This window comes from Ictidomys tridecemlineatus, chromosome 1, assembly GCF_052094955.1.
Source record: "Ictidomys tridecemlineatus isolate mIctTri1 chromosome 1, mIctTri1.hap1, whole genome shotgun sequence".
Taxonomy (NCBI): domain Eukaryota; kingdom Metazoa; phylum Chordata; class Mammalia; order Rodentia; family Sciuridae; genus Ictidomys; species Ictidomys tridecemlineatus.
This window is the reverse complement of record NC_135477.1, coordinates 146,819,265-146,842,483: the sequence shown is the minus strand read 5'-3', so window position 1 is coordinate 146,842,483 and position 23,219 is coordinate 146,819,265. Positions and strand designations below refer to the sequence as shown.

General features: G+C 38.2%; 1 protein-coding gene across 1 annotated transcript in view; it reads right to left on the bottom strand.

Moving 5' to 3' along the window:
- Mcc (MCC regulator of Wnt signaling pathway) overlaps positions 1-23,219 on the bottom strand; it is a 450,812-nt gene that overhangs the window by 302,934 nt on the left and 124,659 nt on the right. The window contains exon 3 of the mRNA XM_040272372.2: positions 9,064-9,275. Coding sequence (XP_040128306.1) covers positions 9,064-9,275 — 212 coding nt within the window. The remainder of the gene's footprint in view (positions 1-9,063; positions 9,276-23,219) is intronic.

Genomic DNA, 23,219 nt, shown 5'->3' with positions numbered 1-23,219 from the left:
AAAGCACATGAAGGGTGTGGAGCTTGCCTTTTGTAGACTTTGTTGATAGTTACTTATTGGTAGGGAGAGGCCCATGCTCCCTTCACAATCTAACTTGGACACAAAAGAAAAAGAAGGGGATTTCCCTGGTGGCTCTGTAAGCTACTCACTCCTTCCATTTGCGACAGAGATATAGAAGACAGACGTTAAAAAGGAAAGAGGAAAAAATCAGAGTTAAGCTCAGATTCTGCTAAACAAGGACAAAGAACCTCTCTGGAAAAAAATGTAACTTAAGGCACAGATTCTGCACTGTGGGTTTTATACTAATAATAACAATAACAATAACCGCACAAATTCTCTAAGTACATCTTTATGTCCACAAATGAATCGGAAAAGATTTTTGTCACATTTAAAGTCCTTTCCAAAAAGTTTTATAATTTCAATAAGATGTTAGCGCTTAATCTCTTTATGCCTGCGGAGTATTTTAGAGATTAAAAGCACTTATGAAGATTTTAATAACTCAATATTTGTGGAGCATTAGAATACACCATAATAAATCATCTCTGTACAGTTTTGGAAATCTCTCAAATGGCCAATAAATATCCAAAGAAATAACTTTTCCTTACTTACGCTATTTTTTTGACAACTGCTGTGTACTTCAATACTTTATAAAAGTGTGAATTAACTCTAAGTACATGTATGAAGACACGAATGGTGTGATTCAACTTTTTGTACAACCAGAGACATGAAAAATTGTGTTCTATCTGTGTACTATGAATTGAAATGCATTCTACTGTCATGTATAGGAAATTAGAATAAATAAATAAATTTAAAATTTAAACAAAATGCTAGTTTTGCATTTACCTCCTCTTCTCTTTTACACTGACAAAGCCTTGACCTCAGGTGACTTGTTTATAAAACCAGGCAGAGTTTGACACTGTTGGTTCCAAGTTTCTCCCAGTGATATGATGGATGTTTGGGGAGATAAGGAGTTTACAGGTCTTTATGTTTCATTCTATTCTTTCTGAGAAGTGCCAGCTTCAGGACCTAAATTATAGACAGAGAGGGCCATGTCGTAGAAGGGAGGTGAGAGTGAAGAGTGAGAGGAAGAGATTAAAAACAAAGAATGAAAAGATGAAAGTCCTCAGTGAGAAGTAAGACAGAGATAGAGTCAGGAGGAGACTGATTGGGTCTGGCCTAATCCAAAGCTCACACCTGGGGATAACTTAGACTGAAACTATGAATGCTTGCTTCCTTTAACTACTATCTAGCACTCTGTTTTCATCAGCCATAAACAAACAAAAAAAGAGTGGAGGGTCACAGTTTTCCAAAAAGACAAAATATAACTTTCATATAAAATCAGAACCAATATTTTCTCAAGATTTATTAGTTCATTGAGGAACCCAACAGGATGATAAAGTTGATTCAAAGACGGATAGAAGACACTGGTAAATATAGTCAAGGGAAAAAAGAATGATGGAAGATGGAAAAGTTATGAAATGGTTATTCTATTACCAGGGCAAATAAAATATAACATTTGGGTTTATCTTCAAGAAGTAGTTTATAACGCTACCAAAAATCATTGATAACTTACCAATCTTCTTCAAATTAAGATCTAAACTGATAGAATCTGGACCCTAGTTAATAGTAAATAGGAAGCCAAGTTAAGCCACATCTCCTGACATATCAGGTGTTTTAATATAACTTAGAAAGGACACTCAGCAATCCATTTGCTTTATTTCTTTTTTTTTTTTTTTTTGGATAACTCTCATTAAGAGTTTTCAAAGCATGCTTGCAATACATGCCTATAATATGGCTCAGAAGGCTGAGGTAGAGGATGATTTTGAGTTCAAAGCCAGCCTTAGCAACTTAGCAAGGCCTTAAGCAGTGTAGTGAAACCCTGTCTCAAAAAAATAAAAAGGACTGAGGATGTGACTCAATGGCTAAGTACCCCTGGGTTCAATCCCTAGTACCAAAACACCCCCAAACAAAAAACAAAAACAAGAGTTTTCAAACAAACCCCTTGATTCTAAAACAGCAAGGTAGCAAATCTAGATGAGAGAGTATAACAAAGATGATAGCAATTGAAAAATGTAAAACACGAAACACACAAACAAATAAAAAAAACCATTAGTATCTTATAATTGAAGTGAAGAAAAGAGGAAACTAACCAAAAACTAATGTGAAACACAAGAATTGATCAAGTGGATAAACCAAAAAAGAAGACCCTAGTCTACCTCACTGCTGCTACACAAATTCCTCATTCATTTACAAACGTTTTAAAGATGGTTCTGTATTGGCAGAAATGTGTAGATTTGAAGTGTTCTCCAAAGTATCATAACTATGAATGTTGCATCAAATAAAGGTAACTATATTAACAATTATGATCACATATCAGATTAGCATTTTAATAGATACAGTTCTAATTCAACTTCCAATTCCTAGATCTTATTAACAGCTTAAAGTAAAGAAAGAAAAAGAAGCTTAGAGTTTCTGACTGTTGGATATACACAATAGCAAAATTTGCTAGGCCTTTGTTTGTGTTCTGCTGGGGATCAAACTCAGGGCCTCATGCATGCTACCCACGCACTATGTTGGTTTTTAAATTTGTGTAGTTTTACTTGTGCAACTTGTGACTATCTTTTTTTTTTCCTTTAAAGATATAAATTACTTTTGCATAAATAAATAAATAAACCCTTAGGAACCAAACTACATCTTCAAATAGGCAAAGCTGGAGTCAAATTAACTAAAAGGAAGAAAGGCAGCCTTGAGCAGCAGAGTAAGACATCACTATTTTCATCTGCTTCGAAATGAGGCCCACTCTGCCCATCTGTGCTTATAAACACCATCAGAGTCATCATTTGAAACATTAGAGGGAAACATGAAATAGGGCACTTCCCCCATAGAGAGAGGGCTGGGATGTGAGATAGTTAATAGTACAAAGCCCAGTGTCTTTTTCTCTACATAGCCAAATTCTATTACAAAATTAGTGAATCATTTGGATGTAGCAATTCAAGGTTTTGAAATTTCTAGATTATATCTTAGTCTTTTAAAAAAATCCAATATTTTATTTTTACTGTCCTGAAAACCTAAAAGATGAAGAGCAAGCCTTGTGCTGGAAACTTTCTTGTTCTTTGACACTGGACAATGCCCAGAAGAGGGTGCTCATGGAACAATCAGCCTTGTTCTAACCACAAAGCCAGGACACATCCTCTAGGCCAAAGGTTTCAACATGGCCATCCAGAATTTGGCATCTCTGCAACGAATGAACATCTTAAAATTACAGAAGGAGAAATAAAAATTTCCCTATATGAAAAGCAATTTAAGGATACATAAAAAATATTGGGCTGGGAGTGTAGCTCAGTGGTAGAACACTTCCGTAGCATGCATGAGATGCTGGGTTTGGTCCCCAGTACACCCCCCCCCACACACACACACATACAAAAATTGAAAACCATGTAAATAAGGGAAGATGGGGAGACAAATGACAACTTAATTCTCATCACTTCTATTGTATTGGTTCAGGTACTTTATATCATGTGCATAGTTTCTTTGATAGTATAATTTTAATAAAATAATAATAATTAATTTATTAATTAAAGAATAATGATACTTTAACAAGTAATATAGATGAAGGAATCTATCTAGAATTTGATATTTTGCTCAAGAATTTTATCAGTTCTATATCTAAAAAATGAAGCAGTTATAGTTTATGCTTTAAAGTACTTAAATATATCACTATTCAAAATTCATAACATTACAATTTATACTTGTGCTTTTCCCTGGGAATATGAATCTTTGGAAATAAAATCCATCAGAGAATAGGCAGCACATTTTTCCCATTGCAGCCTCTCTCTACCAAACTCCTACAGTATCTCGGGTTGCTTTGCTCATAGTACTCGAAATAGGGCTCAGATTGTACTGGCAATTTCACTCATGTTCTGTGGTGGTTTGGTACTCAGTCAATTCAGTTATGTTGCAGCCATGTTTCCTGAGTTCTCTTTGTGTATGGTTCTGTGCAGCCATGGGAAACATTCTATGGTAAATACAGAGGATAGGAATGAAGAAGTCATAGTTCTTATCTTATGAAAGTTGATACAGAACACTGTTTTATGCTGCTATGGTAGAATGCCTGAGATTTGGTAATTTATAATGAGCACATACTTCATAACTTACAATCTAGAGGCTCGGAAGTCCAACAAGGTGGTTGCATTTGGCAAGGGCCTTCTCAGTGCATCATCACATGGCAGAAAGTGGAAGGGCAAAGAGAGAGTGATGAACAGGGGAATAAATAAAGCTGTGTGTGCTCACTTAAGAGAATCCCTGATGAGAATTGGATCATTAATGAAAATAGAGGCACCAAAGTCCTGTAACAGTGCTATTTTTCTCACTGAGTGGAAAAAATTTTAAAAACAATTAATACCATTTGAATTCACAAACCTTAATAATGACTTTGGACCCTATGGTTGAGAGTGTCCAGGCCCCCATTCTTCATCCCTTTCATAATGACAATATTCCCCCTTTCATAATGGCAATATTCCAATCACCTCTTAAAAGTCTCACTACTTAGAACTGTTATATGACAATTACATTTCAACATGCATTTTGGAGGGGACAGATATTCGAGCCATAACAGATACCAAGCACCGTGGCAGTCTGAACACATTGTTGTTAACCTACTGTTTAAAAGTTGATGTACCAGGCTCCAGCTCCCACCAGATTTCCTCCTTCAATTTCTTGGAGTCCTGGGCGAAGTGTGTGTACTACTCCTTGACAAAGGGCACCATTTCCTCTTGTAGGGTACCCACAGCCGGTTGGTTGTAGAAAGAGACAGAAGTGGATTTTCATTTGTTCTTGCTTTCCAACTTTCATTCTTAGCTGCTAATCTGATGGACCTATAGTAACTTCAGGTTTAATACTAGATGCAGAATCAATAACTTGTATAGACTGCATCACCAGCTCCCATATTTGTGTAAGGTCTAGCTCCTACAATAAATCCCTTAATCTAAATCACAGGTAGATATCCTGCTACCCAGATAAGATCATGGCTGCTACAGGGGTTCTATTTACAACACCACTTGTTGCCTTTTTATTTTGAACAGTATGTTAAGTCCCAAAGTTGTGGTACCTACTGTCTTAAGTAGAAGGAGAAGACAAGTTTTTGGTGGTCAGAGAAAAAGAACACTTACAAAGGCAAAAGGTTGTGTAGGAAGCACTCAGAAGCTTCTCAATGCTAACAATGCCTGTGCCAGTTACTGGTTTGGTATCTCTCATCTCCAATCCACCTTTGTGGGTTTTGCAATACTAGGACTGGACTCTGTCAACAGAGGGCACTGGAGGGACACTGGAGGAAGAAGGGAATTCCCGCCTTGACTGTTGCTCTTCTCTGCTTGCACCTGTGGTGAGTGGAAGCCAGCAATGCAGGACATCCATAGGCCCTCACTCCTTGTAAGTTTTAGTGGCACCAAGTGGGGGGCCTCTTGGTGGATTCTGCGACCATTTTAGCAGGCTCCCCAGTGAATTCTTCTGGCAGTTCTGTGGACACCTTCCTCATGACACTCGATGGGTCTTGTAGATGCCCTAATGGGTGGCATCCCAGCAGCTGGAGTGATGCTCTAGGGGGTTGGTTTCCTGATCGCCAGCCCTGGCCTGAAGCCTCTTGGGGAATTCCTCTGCTGTCCATTGGGCACAGCCATTTCCCTCTGCAGTGTCTGAATCAGCTCTGGGTGAAGGATGAGACCCTTCCAAATCTGTCCTGTCCTTGGGCTCTCTGCTTCAACCTTAGATGGAGGGGCTGCTCTTTCTGTGTGCTATTCTTCTACTCATTAAAAGCTTTCTTTACCCCTTAGTAGGTAACTTCTGCTCCTAGTTAACAATTCTTTATTCTAAACCGTCCCTGTGTGAATTATTGAGTGAATTCTCTTTCCTAACTGGACACCGATAAATGCCTTTTACTCTTAATAGATTTTCCTTTTAAAAAAAAAAAAAACAAAAAAACAGAATTTAATTTTATTAGTTCAGGAGTTTGTTTTAGAAGAAACAAATTATTTTAATGTGATTTTATTTAAAAAAAAAAAAAAGAATCGCTCAAGTGTGCAGCTGGAAGAGGCTATTTGCTTTCTTTGGCCACATGTCAGGGGTATTCCTCAAACCAGGATCCATGGACCCCTGTGAGCAGACCCTGAGTCAACTCTGACTGAAAAAAAATCACCCCAACCCCAAGAGTTAACACAACAATTATTATTTCTCACTTGTCTGTCAGGAAGACTCCAAAGTTACATCACAAATGGTAACGATGCAGGAAGGGATGAAGAATGGGGGCCTGGACACTCTCAACCACAGGGCCCAAAGACATTAATTATTAAGGTTTGTGAATTCAAATGGTATTAATTGTTTTTACTTTTTTTTTCACTCAGTAAGAAAATAGCACTGTTGCAGGACTTTGGTGCCTCTATTTTCATTAATGATCCAATTCTCATCAGGGATTCTCTTAAGTGAGCACACACAGCTTTATTTATTTCCCTGTTCATTTCTGGTGCCAATTGTTTGTAGAGTCATAGTTTATTTTTTCTTTTAACTTATCCAGAGTATTCCAGTGAATAATCATTACCACTGACTGCATGTCATAGTTTTTATATGCATACTGCAAGCACCTGAGCTGCAGGTGCCTGGTTCATGGCTGTCCCTAGGGGCGAGTGCTTGACAGTTCAGTAAGTGTTTCTCCAGCTGGACCTGCAGAGGCCACCTTGGCACCATCCTTGCAGTTTTATAACCAACAGTACACAGAGAAGACATTTGGGTGGGGGGCACCCAATCTGGATAAACTCATTGTGGGAAGCCCAGGGGCTGAGCTGGCCTCTGACCAGAAGAGTCAGGAGAACAGAAGTCCATGGAGAAGTTGAGAACCACAGAGTCATACACAGGTAGGAAACAGCAAACCCCCATAGTTTTCAACAGTGAGTTTGCTGCAGAAAACTGGTGGGCTACGAACCCCGAGCCCTTCGAAGCAGGCCACCAGATATTAATATATAACACTGATTTTTAATATATAACACTGATAATATATAACACTGTACTGTGGGGGCAATGCGGATGTAGCACGGAGGGAAGTTCAACTTACTGCACGTTAGCTGTAACAGGAATGGCCTGTGTCCAATTCCAATGCAGAGAAAGATGGCATATTTACCAATAGTTGCCTAGTCTACTGTGCACATGGGAGGTGAGGAGAATAGTTACTATTTTACTCAAACTGCAAGATGGTTCTTGAAGGCGGGCCAAGTGATGAACAATATGTAACTGTGGGTGTGTTGACAGACTTTGGGAGACGGAGACATGCCCTGGTAGTAATGGTGTGTGTGCTTTTAATATATTTTCTATTTTATAATAGTTTTAGATTTACAGAAAAGTTACAAAGATATGACAGAGTGTTCACATATATCCCAAAACCAGTTTTCCCTATTTATTAGCATCTTACAGTATTATGCTATACTTGTCACAATTAATGAAAGAATTAATGAAAGAATATTATATTGTTTATCAACTAAAGTCTACACTTTATTCAGTTCAGGTTTCCTTAGTTACTTTAACCAATGTTCTACTTTTCTTTTTTTTTTTTTTTTTTTTGGTATTGAGCACTAAACCCAGGGGCACTTTTACCATGGAGCTATATCCCCAGCTCTTTTTAATTTTTTATTTTGAGACAGAATCTCACTAATGTCCTTTTTCTAATCCAGGGTCCCATTTAGGACCATTTCTTCTTATGCTGCTCTTATATGAACAGTTTCTGTTCTCACACTTTCCTAGCTTTTGATAATCTTAACAGTTTTGAGGAATACTGGTTAGGCATTTTGCAAAATGTCATTTGATTGGGACCTGTCTGATTGTTGTGTTTTAGTTATTGCTGGACTATGTATTATTGTTAGTTCCTTCAAATATCTCACCAAAAACATCTGAATTAGAGAATTTGCCTTACATTTGTTTGTAAACTTCTAGTCTACACCAAAGCAGACCATAATACATATAAATCAAAGTTGTGGAGATGGTTATTCCACCATTCACACTTCAATTTCAAAAAGCCAGGTAGGTTTTTGACCTTCCCACACTGATTGGATAGCAATCTCAATTTGTAAACTGCATGTCACCTAAAATGGCACAGGCCATCAGCCACCTGCCTTTGTTCCCAGCTGTGACTTAAAAGAAAGCAATAACTCTTCACCCAAAGGTCACTTTAGTAATGACTCATCATCTCAGGATAAAATGAAAGGCTAAGGGGCTGGAGAAGAATTAGCTCAGTGACAAAGTTTGCCCTCAGCACATGTGTGAGGCTCCAGTTCTATCCCCATTCCCCAGCACCAAAAGAGGTTAGAAAGAAAGAAAGAAGGAAGGAAGGAAGGAAGGAAGGAAGGAAGGAAGGAAGGAAGGAAGGAAGGAAGGAAGGAAGGAAGGGAGGGAGGGAGAGAGAGAAAGACAGAAAGAAAGAGAGAGAGAAAAGATTAAAAATGAAATTCTAATTTGTCCCATAGTTTTCAAAATATTTTAAAAGTATAATCAGAAATAATAATCAAGCTTTCAATTAAATATTTTCTTGTTTTTCAAGTGGGTGAAACCTAAGTTAGGGAACATAAAGATGTATGTCCTTTTAATCAGTGATGTCTGTTACCATAGAAACAGTCTAGTTATTGAAAAGCTGCTATAGATATTCCAGCAAATAAACCTGTACAAGTTCCAGACTTAATCAAAACACCTTTCAGGAGTCGAGTCTGATCTTTTATCTATTTATTTTATTCTTTGTGGCACTAGGGATTGAACCCAGGACCTCACACATGCTAGGCAAGCACTCTCCTGCTGAGCTACATCCCCAGCCCTTAATTTGGTCTTAATGATGAGATTGAAGTTCCTAAGTCCTTAGGTGCTGGCCACTTTGGAATACTTAGAATTACTGGCAATGCTGGAAATGGTATAATGTTTAGCTTAATGAAAAAGACAATACTCACTATGTCCTCTGAAGCTCAAAATTAAAATATTTGTATTGGAATACAGACAGGCCTAAAGATTTATGTGTTCTATGAACCAAAACACACTCACCGTGTTGGCCAGCTCCAGATAGCTTCCTCCTACAGAGTTGCCAAAATGAGGGGACTGTGTCAACGATTTGTGGAGAGCAGTCTGCTGATGCAAAGAGCTTCTGCCGTATTCGAGCAGCTTCTGTAGGGCCGACTGACTCTGCAAGTCTGGGCTCTGGAGGTCCCTGGCACCAGAATCATATTCCCAGCTCTCCCTGGCTGCTGATAAGGCACCTAGGTCCAGGAGAAGCAGGGAAAATAAAAAGACATTTCCTTCATTAGCCTGTGGGTGGCCAGTAGGCAATGATTTGGAACCTTCTAACTTTTCCATGTGCCAGCATCTCAGAACACATGTGGAGCCCAGGCTGCCTGCTAAGCACTTTCCCTTTCAATTTGACACATGGGGAGCCTGGAGATAAAAGCAATTTTAGGCAAAGCATTCAGAAATAACTACTCAATGAATATGTGGCCCCCAAACAGAAATGCTTAGCTAAAAAAAAAAAAAAAAAAAAAAAAAAAAAAAAAAGACTTGGAAAGCCAAGTAAAAGGAATCCAGAACCAAGCCACATCTGTCTGGGATTTACACAGCATTGCTGTGTTAACCTTAGCACCAGCAATTCTTTTTCTTTAGAAGAGGAAGCAAGTGAGAGGACTAAGAAAGCTAAGGCATAGCACTATATCACGAGTTTCTAATGTCAGTGTACTTGTTCCTGGAGGAAGCTCCAGGAAGCTAGACTGTATTTTCCAGTTAATTATAAATTATAAGTATAAACATACAGCTGAATTCTGGGCAAAAGAAAGTGAACAAAAGTGGTAAGGGTCACTTACAGACCTTGCTCATAAAACCATGGGCAGATTCCCCTAGCCCTTTGCCTTCTAGCCTGGATCAGATCAGAAGGGTACCCTTGGAAGCCATGTGGTACAGATGGTGGAGCCACAGGGTGGAAGGTGCCTGGATCCCTGAATCATCTGCTCATCCCAAGCACTCTGTTTTGATTTTGTGTGATTAGGAAAGAAACTTCTATTGTGTTTGAGTCACCATCTATTTTTTGTTTGTTGGTTAGAGCAGCTAGTATTACCTTAACAATTACAGCAGATTAGAACCCGATAAAAGTTAGTAATATTTGTAATACACTGGGATAGTACAATGAAAAAGTAGACCTAGAGGAGGATTGTCTAACCTGGAGAGAGTACGAAATAGTCATGTAAGGCTTCCTGGAGGAGAAAGCCCGATGCTTCAGCTGTCATCCTAGGTAGAAGAATTAGATTTGAAAAAATCCTGCTTTCTTTGCTGTTCACTGCTGAACAGAAGTCTCTTGTGGGTACATCTGGAGTTTTTTGTTGTTATTGCTGTTGTTGTTTTTATTTTGTTTTGTTACTGGGGATTGGACCTTGGGGCACTCTATCACTGGGCCATAATCCCAAACCCTTTTTATTTTTTATTTTGAGGGAGGATCTCACTAAATTGCTTAGGGTCTTGCCAAGTTGCTGAGGGTGGCTTTGAACTGGTGATCCTCCTCAGTCTCCCAAGCTAGAACTTGGGAGGTGCTAGGACTACATGCATGTGCCACTGTGCCCAGCTGCATCTGGAGTTTCTTTGGTGGAGCCTGGGTCACATGCATTTGTCTTAGCTACAAGGAAGGTTAGAAAATTTTGTTTTCTGGTTCCCGCTTTGGGGAGGTAGATTCTGTAAGGTGAGTCATTTCTTAAACAGAGGAAGGATGTTCATAAGATCTGGGCAGCCAAAAACAAAACAAAGGTCTACACAGGCTCAGGACTAGGTACTGGGGACATGGCAGTAACCATGATAAATAAAAATTGGAATTTTCATTCTGGTGGGTCTTTACTATATGACTTTTAATGACAAAAAAAAGGGCTTCAAAGTGATTCAATTTGTATTATGAAGCGAGAATATACACAGATCACTCTACATGTACTTGGGTGTAATTACAGCAAAACATGAGTTGTGTACAGTGGGTTCTGATATGAACATCCAATCCCCTGTTATTGGGTGCTGATGAATTTAATCAATGTGATTAGGAAAAATATCTTCAGGTGGTTTTCCATATTGTTCATGTTCTACAAATCTTGTCAGTCCAATCCAACACACATTCACAGTGTGATGTGACTGGGATATATCAGCTACTTCCTATCAAAGCAAATGATTCTATCCTTCATATCAAAGCAAATGATTCTATCACTACGTTTGCAGTTGCTTGAAGTTCATTTTAATGCAAAGTCTATCAATGGTATTATAAAGGAGGTTTGATTTTCTTAAGCATAGACTGCAAACTGCCTGACCTCTTTCTCCTGCTTTTCCAAATACTTGTTATTATCTGCCTAATAGACTCATGTTCATTGTCATGGCCCCAGCAACATGTGGCAAGAAGACAGAAGTCAGAGTTGAAAAGTGGGTCTCTTACACTGGATTGAATCTCAGGGCTTTTCATCTCACATGTCCACAAACAGACATAATGCTGGACCTTGCTTCTTACGTTCAACATAGTATCCCCAACACAGTGCATATAGCCTGTGACATATCAAGTTTTTAATAAACATTTATTAGATTACTGAATTATCCACGGCTATAGTGCCCAAGGGTCTCATTTTGTTAACCTAGAAAAGCAACATGAAAATTACTTTTTAAAAAATGAAAATAAATTGTACATTTTTATACAGACAGGAGCCTCATTTTTGAATAATAAAATGCAATGCTTTTGGGATAAAACAGTCAAAGGAAGCTTCATTTGAAATTTATTATGCCATATTAATAGATCCAAACCCAGTTTCTGGCAGAATCATATAATCAGGTTAGCCAAGCTCCATATTAATCAGCAAGATCAAAGGCCTTCCTATTATTACCATAACAATTTTTGCTGAAGTGATGCTGAAGAGCTCAGATCTTTTGCAAAGGAGTGAGTCAAACATAATGCATTCACATAAATGAGACATGAAGAGGGAAATATGTTTTTTAAAAAATATGGTTGATTATTCCCATTTCCTTTCTTCATTTTCCCCTTCACGATACTGGGCATGCAACCCAGAGCTGCATGCATGCTAGGCAAGTGCTCTACCATTGAGCCCCATCCCCAGCCCTTTTTATTTTATTTTGAGAAAGGGTCTCACTAAGTTGCTCAATCTGACCTCAAATTTGTTATCTTCCTGCCTCAGCACAGACAAAAATCTGTGTGTTAAGGAGTTCCCCACTCAGGTAAAAGGGCAGAATTGGTTCTATAACTTTTCTGAAGTTCAAAGTATTTCCTATTTTTTTCCCTGCAACAGCACTGGGACGGGGGCTGTGGGAGAGAGAGGGCTTATGAACTCATTCTTTTAAAATCTTACTTTAACTAAATCTGTTCCTCGATAAAATTTGTATTTGTGTACTAACATGAATGTTCTGTCATTAATATTCAAGTTACTCTCCATCAGAAGAAACTTTGTAAACACACCTTTAGGTTGCAATTCCCCAATTTCTGCCTGATTTTTTTTTTAATGAGAACTATAAGTGAAATAAATATTGGGTGAGATTTAAATATGATTTGGGTTTTGTTTGATATCTGCACATCAGGTGAATGGTCTCATGAAATGTCTTATAACTCATCTCTTCATTTAAAAATTTGTTCATTAGTCTGGTGTGGTGGTACACACCTATAATTCCAGCAACTCAGGAGGCTGGGGTAGGAGGATCACAAGTTCAAAGCCATTCTCAGCAACTTAACCACGTCTTGTCACAAAATAAAATAAAAAGGGCTGGGATGTAGCATAATGGGAGAGCATCCCTGGGCTCAATCCCCAGTATAAAACAAACAATCCCAAACCAAAATAAAAGCCTGTTAGTCCCTAGGAGAAGCCTGTGTTCTAGCTGTTTCGATGTTCTAATTGCTAGTCCCCACCTTCTTTGTCTGGCTCAGTTCTCAGAATTCCTGAATCCACAAACAAATGACAAGATTGTTGCTAGGAGGCTCCCAGCACTCGTTCACTCTCATTCCTGAAGCAGGAGGGCTTGGGGTCATCAGCATTGGTACTGGCTTTAGGCTCTCATAGCATGAGTCCCAGCTGTGGCCTTAGCAACTGTGTGATCTTGGACAAGCCGTGATGAGAAGGATAACAGAGTTTACTACAAAGGATAGTTACGGAAAATGAAAATAAATAAAGATTACAAAGTTTGAAACATCTATCTGTGTAGTCACTCAATACTTCTCTGGGTGAAGATTCTTTCCTTCCTTCCTTCCTTCCTTCCTTCCTTCCTTCCTTCCTTCCTTCCTTCCTTCCTTTCTCTTACAAAAATACATTGCCTAATAGAAACCAAACATAAGGGGCCCTGCAGTTATTCATAAGCATTTAAACCAGTATAGGATGGATAACTTGTTAAAGGCTCCTTAAATATTCTCTCTGGCCTAGAGAGTCAACCCTTGGTCAGTCTACAAATGGTTAAGGTCATTCTAGCTGTCTATACTGCTCACTTAGCAAAATACATGAGTCACTTTAGCCACGGTCTGTCTTTCACTCTTCCCCTCCCACCCTCCCCCCGCCCCTCTCTCCTTCTTATGAAGATATCACTTGACATAGCCATGTACATAGAACTGTTTTATACAAAAACTAATGAAGACAAGTAGAGAATTCTTTGGTCATTTTTCCCCTTAGGAATGGTATAAAGAAAACTAATAATGGTCACTATTAAGCACACTAATTCCTTTGTAAGCATGCCATTATTCCTTTGTCCACTAGGAGTTACTATCTGAAATTTGAATATAATCATGTTGGTTAGGGCAAGTTAGATTATGCTGCACTAACAAAAAGGCCCTACTTACCACTCCACCCCAAAGTTGAATGATTTTGGGGAAAAAATGTTATTTCCCCTGCATATTACCATCTACCATCTGAAAGTCAGCAGGGGTCTCTGCTCACAGTAGTCCCTCTGAGCCATTTGTTGCTGTCCAGGAGGAAGAGAATGTTCTAGAGGGTTTTTTACTAGCAAATAAAATGTTCTTGCCTAGAAATGGCTCACATGGTTCACATCTACTGGCCAGATACAGTCACATAGACCAAATCAACTCTGAGGGGCTGCAGGTCATGCAATCTTACCACATCTCCAGAATTGGGAGAATGGGAAATATTTGGTGAATGTAAGGATGATGTGTAAAGAGTTTAATATTTGTTAAACTTCCATGATAACATCTGAAGTTTCTGTATTTTTTATTTTTGCAATGCTGGGGATTGAACCCAGAGCTTCTTACATTCCAGGCAAACACTCTACTGCTGAGGTTCCCACCTTGCCTCTCTTTTCTTTTTCAAAAAACTATTGTATTATGACCAACCATCTGCTCTGTATGTTATTACTTCTCAGTCTCCAGAATTAATTGTTAGACATTATCCTTGGCTTGTTAAAAGAAGAATGTGGCAATAGCATGTTGTACATTCACAGAAAGATACTTAGGAAAAAAAAAGAATCATCTTTTCTATCTAACTATAATATTCTTATTGAGAAATTCTCTATATGTGTACATACACACATAAAGAAGGAAATACTGTATGTTTCAGTGAGATTTACTACAATGAAATATCTGAGACAGCTAACTTATAAAGAGAAAGGGTTAATTTGCTTACAGTTTAGGAGGTTCACAGGCACAGTGCTTGCATTGGCTTAGTTCTGTTAAGGGTCTTCTCTCTTGGCTCTAATGCATCATGGTGGAGATGTGCAATTTGTTAGCATTTTCATTGCCAAACACACAGACACATACACACACACACACACACACACACACACACAGAGAGAGAGAGAGAGAGAGAGAGAGAGAGAGAGAGAGAGAGAGAGAGGGGTCCTACATCCCCTCCAAGGGCATGCTCTCATTGGCCCACGATCCTCTCTCTAGCCACACTTCTCAAAGGTTCGACCACCTTCCACTACTGCCACCTTGTGGATGAAGTTTTCAAACACCAGGGACCCTTGGTGGATACTCTTGCTTATCCACTTGGTGGATATTGAAACCATAGAACTATGTTAGAAAAACAGTAAAAGTGTAAGAAAAAAAAAATCCTTATTTGAATTTTGCCTGTATTTTGACAACCAAAAGAACTAGATAAAAGACATGCTAAAAGGGGAAGAACTGGGGAATAAAGTTGACCAAATTATGCTATGTGCATATATGAATCTATCACAGTGCATTCCAATTTTATACATATAAAACAAATACATGTGCCCAGTTAAAATAAATAAATAATAGAAGGAAGACAAATAGATTAAAGGAAGGAGATCGGGCAGGAAGGAGGAAAGGGAAGGGATTAGCATTATAAATTGAAATGGAGAAAACTATATTATATGCATTTATGAATATATGTCAAAATGAAGCCTATTATGAATAAATACAGTGCTTTAGAGAGGGAGGGAGGAGAGAGAGAGATACACACTGACCAACTTCATCTTAGTTAAACCATCAGAGAAAGACTAGGCAGGTTGATCAAAGAAAATACAACAGAAATGCACCAAGGGGAACTCTTTATCACAGGCCAGAGGAGCCTCCTTTAGGTTTGGGAATTTTCCATCGATCACCATTATGTCTATTATATTTTAAACTGAAATTTAACCTCTCTCCTATCTTGCTATTTCATACGTTATCTCCTACAGAGCTAAAAACAACTTGTCTAGCAGAGAAATAATAGATAGGCAGTGCTCACTTGTGCTAGTATTATCTTCTTTTCCTATTTTTTTTAAAGGCTCCCTAAGGAAGAGATAACCACTTTATTTGTCTGCTCAGGTTGCTCTAACAAAATACTATGCAGAGCCTGGGTGACTTGAGTAAGCTTCATGGTATCTCTTCTTGTGGGGGCACTCATCCCATGATGAAGGCCCTACACTCATGACCTCATCTAACTCTAATTATCTTCCAAAGGTCCCCTCTCCAAATATTATCACACTGGGGTTAAGGCTTCAGCAAAAAAAAAATTTGGAGAGGACACAAATATTTGGTCTCCAACAACCATTGAGCAGTTGCTTTCTAGGCCAGTAAGGAAACTGAGCAAATGGTGTCCCCATAAGTCTGAAAGTCCAAAGCGCTCTCTGGACCCAGAGGTCTCTGTGTGCACAAAAGGAAAGGAAGCCATTATATCCGCTATTGCAACTCCTCAGGGCTCTCTAAAGTTAGAGGTGAGGTATATTCTTTTAAAAAACGACAACCGGAAAATGTAATTGTTAGTGTTAGAAGGTAGCAGAGCACAAATTCTAAATATCCTACGTATTTAAAAAAAGCATGAGGCTGGGCATGGTGGCGCACACCTGTAACCTAGCAACTGGGAAGGCCCAAGCAGGAGGATCCCAAGTTCAAAGACAGCCTCAGCAATTTAGTGAGGCCCTAAGCAACTTAGCAAGATCCTTTCTCAAAATAAAAAATAAAAAAAGCTGGGGATGTAGCTCCATGGTTTCTGAGTACCCATAGTTTGAATCCATGGTTTAAAAAAAAATAGCATGGGGATATAGCTCACTGGTAGAGCACATACTTAGGGCTCTCCTGGTGGCAGGGGCAAGAAAAGAAAAAGAAAAACAAGTAGCAATTTGACATGTTTATAAAACAGATCACTGAGAGAACCCTGTTGTCAGAGTGAAGGCTGGAACAGAAAACCTGCCAAACACTGAGATCCTTGCCCTGCTGGGTACTTGGCAGCAATAGGCTAGTACTTTAATCTCATCTTCAAAGTGCCACCCAGGTTGGGCTCCAAGGCCTGCAATTACTGTGCTTATTCACCAAAGGCATGATGCTACCTTCCCAGCAGGCTTCCTTGAGAACAAAGTAAGCCAAAGCTTTTGGAATACCTAACGTGCACCTTAAAGACAGATAACGGCAATTGTGACAGCTAACATCTATTCAAGGGCCACTACACTAGGGGCTGAACACCATTATTAAGCATTTTACATATATGATCTTATTTGGTTCTATCAATAACTTATAAATAGCTACATTTGTTTCTCAGTTTTAAAAGAGGACATTTTCTCTCTTTCATCTTAACGTTTTATACATTGCTCTTTTGCGTAGAATAATAGTTAAGAGTTGGGGTTTTGTATCACATTGTTGGGGTCAAATCAAAGTCACCATGACCAGTTATGTGCCCTCCAGAAAAGTATTTAATCTAACTCAGTCTCTTCATCTTTAAAGTGGGGATAATAACATGTACTTTATAGATCTGCTGTGAAATCTGAATAAAATAAAAATATATAGAACACTTAAGAATCCCTTCATGAGGCAAACTGATAACAAACGGTAGCCATAATGTGGTCACATATATTTGGAATCCATTTGAGATAACAGAGAGCAAATATATGGGGGAACTGTACACTCTGACTTTCTGAAAGGTACACGTTATGGGTTTTTTTTGTTGTTGTTGTTGTTTTTTTTTGCACCAAGATTGAACCCAGGGGCACTTAACTACTGAGCTACATACCCAGCCCTTTTAATTTATTATTTTAAAACAGGGCCTTGTTAAATTGTTGAGGCTGGTCTTGAATTTACAATCCTCCTGCCTCAGCTTCTAGAGTCACTGGGAATACAATCCCAGCACCATCAGGCCTGCCTTGGTTACTAATTCTTTTTTTTTTTTTTTTAGTTTTTAAAAAAAAAATGTTATTTTTTATAACTTTGTTTTATAGATAGATAGATAGATAGATAGATAGATAGATAGATAGATGGACACAACACAATGCATTTTATTTTTATGTGGTGCTGAGAATCGAACCTGGGTCCCCCCTGTACTAGGTGAGCGCTCTACTGCTAAGCCACAATCCCAGCTCCTGTTTTATATTTTTTATGTGGTGCTGAGTATGGAACCCAGAGCCTCGCACATGCTAGGCAAGTGCTCTACCACTGAGCCATAACCCCAGCCCCTTGGTTACTAATTCTTAAAAAAACAAAAACTTTCGGTGTGTATCCAGTGCCTAAAAATCCATACAATAGTAAATACTGGCATTATTGTAAAGACAATGAAAATAGCCAATTATGTCAGAATTTCTCTTGAGTGTGGAATATTCCATTAATAGGTCAGTAAGTTTTGAGGATCGATGGTCCTTGCTTTCCTCTACCACTGGGCCCACTCGTATCTGGAGAAAACGATCACCTTCCCAAAGCTTGAGGCCAGCGCTCAGAGGAAATGTGCTTGGCCCAGAGGCTGCTTAGAAGCAGAGGAGTCATTCTTTTTATTTATCCAGAAGATTGGTGTGCTGGCCACCTCATCTGCCCCTGTTGACTGCCTCCAGTTCCTTTCTTTCCATCCTTCATTAGAATTCTGGGGCCTCTACCAGCACACAGGACTTATAAGGGCTTAATTTAACAGTATCTTACGATATCGTCTACATTTTTGTGCACTGTGTAGAGAATGTTCCCTAGTTTACTATCCTCAGAGGCAAGAGCAAACCCTCCTTTCAAAACACCAGAAGCAGCTACCCTTCTGCACTCGGAACTCCCCCCCCCCAACAGAAAGAAGCGTATGAGAACTGGAATAGATTGGTTGCCAGGTGTCAGCCTTCCCTGTAAAATAGCACATTTACTATTCCTCGATAACATTGATACCAACAGAAGCAGCAGTAAATTGTTTCATCCACAACAGAATCACCATAGGAGTCTTTAGTCATTTGTTAATGTCAATGTTTGGTACCAAAGCCAGGAGCCCACGAGGGCCACAGGCCTCCTTGGCCACAAATTACATTGCAAACTCAGACCAGTTGTTTCTGTGCCTGTGGTTACAAGGAGCATGGGGCAGGGAAGGAGAGATAAATACAGCCTATCTAACCTTCTCCTGGGAGAAAGCAAAAAACAAAAAGCAATTTAAAATCACATGTTCCACTAAGGGGAGGTAAATAACATTACCTCTCAGGTGATGAAAATCAGGTCTTTGCCCTTTGGCTGCCTTCAGTAAGTGAGTTTATTAGTGTCTATATTTCATATGCATCCTATCTAGAGACAATGACATGAATTTCAAAGTAACATTGGAAATAGAGTGGAAGATGTATTTTCAAATGCAATTCTCTCTTCCCATCCCACCCCCCACCCCAAGACTGTTAATAGGTGACAAGAAAGAAATGAGGAAGTGCACTTTTTGTACTGAAGTGTGTTTATCACACCAGCACCATTGGTGGGTATTTTTTAATGTCCTGCTGTGCACAAGCAAGTTCAACAAACCTTGATGTGCTTCAGCCCAGGCTTGAGAATGCTTAATGGGAGATATTTTAGAGAGAACTAAAGGAGCAGCTGGAATAAACAGACTTTCAAATTCTCCTCCAGCTACAGCTCCTATTGTTCTCTTCTTCACCAAATTTAATATAAAAGGCAAAGTGTCTGCCCTTTGGCAGTTAATAATTCAGTTATGGAAGCACAGCTGAGACAAGCATCTTTAACCTTTTTAAAAAACAATTAAAAATAAAATGTGGTAGCTTATTCTCTTGGCTTGTCTAAACTAGATATATGGAGGAGATAAGCAAGAGGTGTTGATTCAGGCTAAAGAATTCAAAGGAGAGTTTAGGGAAAGAGTGTTAGAGAGAAGAGGCTTAAGCACAAATAAGTGTTAATTAAGTTTCTGTTGAACTCAACAGAAGGTTTGGTCACTAAATCCCTTGAGACTGCCTTGGGAGTGGGGGATAACATCCATGGTCTGCATGCATTTAAGATTTTTGTTTTGTTCCGTCTCTCTGTGGTTAAAAAACAGGCAGTGTATTTTAGATCAATTTATCTTTCTCTTCTAAGGCATATTAATGATCTATGAACTCATTAAACTAATGGCCTTCAGACTGAGAATGGGGTACTTATGCTTGGCTAAAAAAACAGCCTAATCCAAATGGAAAATGCCAGGGAGGAAAATACACAAACAGGAGTCTGAAAAATAATTCTGATTCCTGCTACTTAGCAAAATAGAAATATTGTTTTCCTTTATTTCCCCACAGTAGGTGTTTGTTTTTTCATTTAAGTTTTCTTAATATGGTGGATCACATTGATTTTCTTTTTAAAAATGTTTTAATTAGTGCATTAGTTACTCATAACATTGGGTTTAGATTTAGTCATACGAGCATGGAATATAATTTGCTCCATTTCAGTCCCTAGTACCCCCCACCCACCCAGAGGTCCCCTTTCTCTACTGCTTTTCCTTCTGTTTATTTGTAGTTTTTAAAATTGGTGCTTTAAAGATTTATATAAAAGTGAAATCCACTGTGTTGTATTCATATACATACATACACACATATGTATAATAATAATTTGGTCATTTTTGTTGTTAACCCAGCTTACATTCCAGAGACAAACTAATGTCGTTAAGATACATATAATCTTGTCCATGTATTACTGATCTTGGTTTTCTAGTATTTAGTTTAGGATTTTCACATCTCAGTTCAAAGTAAAACTGGTCTATAATTTTTCTTTCTCATACTATCCTTGTCAAGTTCTGGTGTTAAGGTTATGTGGAGTTTGTATGAGACTAGACTGGAAATATTGTTTGAATGTTAGGTAGCCTTCATCAGTGAAGCTGTCTGGGCCTGGGGTTCTGTTTTTGAGAAGATTTTAAAAGTTGCTCTTTTAATTTCATTCACTGTTATAGAACTATTCGAATTTTATATTCCTTAATAAATCAGTTTTAGTAATACATTTTTCTGGAAAATTGCTTATTTTAAAAATTTTTAAAAAGCTATTCATAATATTTTCTTTTTGTTCACATCTTTAGCATTTGTAGCAAAATCTCCTTTTCACTTTTGATATTGATTGGAATAGACCATGACACAGCCACCTAGCTGCCAATAACAGTGTTACTTGTTAGATGACAAGGTCTGCACCCAGTTGCTATATGTATAAGGCCCCAGGATGTACCACTTACATAGTACGTGACCTTCAGCTAGCCCACTGTGTATCTAACTAACAAGCCCAGACACTTCCAGACAATCAGCAGCACCCAGGGGCTTTGCATTCCTAATATGCCACTGACACAACTGGTGATCCTTTCTTTTCTCCCCAAAATTTCCATCTGGAGAACTCTCCATGCTTTGTTTGGTTGCCTGGTTGGTAGTAAAAACTTTTCCACTCAGTAGTCAATCCTGAACTCTAATGATCTTTCAAACAATTTTTTTTTCCTCTTTAATAATTGAGAGGCTACCTGACAGGCTGAGGCAAGATGATTCCTTGAGGGCTGGGTTTGTAGCTCAGTGACAGAGTGCTTGCTTAGCACGTGTGAGGCCCTGGGCTTGATCCTCAGCACCACATAAAAATGAAAATAAGTGAAATAAAGGTATTGTGTCATCTACAACTGAAAAAAAAAAAAGATTCCTTGAGTCCATGAATATGAGGATTGCTTGGACAAATTCTGAAATGCTGTCTCTTAAGAAAAGATCAAATAATCCCACCCCCCCCATCACACATATATATCAGTTATTTGTTCCTTCTCTTTTTTTCACTTCAGCATTCTTGCCATGAAGTTATCAATTTTGTAAATCTTTGTGGCTGGAGATGTAGCTCAGTTGGAGAGCACTTGCCTAGCAAAGGAAAGCCCTGGGTTCAATTCTAGTACCATGCACAGACATACAAAGAACTGTCTTTAACCTTATTTGTGCCTTATATTTTGTGCTCATTTTTAAAATTAATTTTTTGTTCTTATCTTTATTATTATATCTTTTCTTCTATTTTATTGTATTTAATTTGGTGTTCTCTTTATAAATTCTTGGAATGAATACTCACTCAACTTAGCCCTTGATTCTTTTGTTTCCAAATATCAACACAAAAGCCATAAGTTTTCCTCTAAGTACTGCTTTGAGTTGCATTTTTCAATTGATATGTTCATAATTACTCAATTCAAATTAGTTTTGAATTTTTATAATTTCATCTTTGTCCCATGGGCTGTTTAAGAGTGTGTCTGTGATGGAGAATTTTAGGTGTCAACTTCACCGAGTGAAGGGGATACCCAGACAGCTGGTGAGGTATCATTTCTCTGTATGTCCCTAAGAGTGTTTCTAGAAGAGACTGGCATGTGAGTTAGTGGAGTAAGGAAGACCTGCCCTTACCCATTGCAGGCAGGCCAAATACAATCAGTTTAGGGCTTAGTTAGAACATGAAGTTTGTTTTTGTTCCCTGTTCCTGACAGAGCTCCAGAGAGCATAAAGTGGAATCTTTGAAATTTTGAAAAAGCAATAACAGTGCTTTTCTTAAGCTAATGAGCTGCCTCAAGGAAGGCGGAGAAAGGGGAGTTTCTGCTCATATATAATTTTTTTCTCTCCCTCTAGAAATCTAATTATGTTGTGTTAAATTCTCCTGACTCTATTCTCTCATATTTTACCTCTCTTTCTTCCTAAACAATGTCCTCTAAACCTCTCTTCCAGTTCTCTAATTCTCTCTTCATCTCTAACTAATTTGTTAATTTTCACTGGATCTTTATTTCAGTCATAACATTTCTCATTCCTAGATGTTCATTTGGTTCTTTTTCAAATTTGTCTGATCTTTTTAGTTTTCTATTTCTAACTTAGATTTTTCTTTCTGAACATAATAAATATGATATTATATTCTGATATGATAATTCCAGTAAGTGAAATCTTGGTAGGTTTATTTTTTATGTGAATTCTTGCTCATGATATGTAGACACTGAATATTCCCTGAGAAACTATTTGTAGGTACTCTTTTAGAACTGCTTTGCTCATTTCTAAGGCAATTTCCCTTGCAATATTCTAAAGGTACTCCAATCATGTGAGGTGTTATACTTCTGTTCAACCTTACACAGAATGCACAGTCCTCCAGGGTATTAACTTTTTTTTTTTTTAAGGCATATGTTATTAGCTTCCCTACCTGAGAAGTCCTTGGAATTGGTCTTCTTTCCCCAAAGCCCACAAGTTCATGTAATCCAAAGGTAAGTGTTACCAGGTTCAGACACCAATCTTAAGGTAAAAGTGGCTTGATGTTTCTCAGGTTTTTCTTATTCACTTAGATTTTAGAAAATGCTATTTTGCTAAATATTCAGTGTGTTAAAGGAGGAGTTTTAAGATATATTTATTTCAAAAAAATAAAAAATTAAAATTAAAAAAAATATGTTTATGGGGCTGAGGTGTGGCTCAGTGGTAGAGTGGCTCTCCTAGCACATGTGAGGTGATAGGTTCGATCCTCAGCACCACATAAAAATAAAATAAAGGTACTGTGTCCGACTACAACTAAAAACTAAATATTAAAAAAAAAA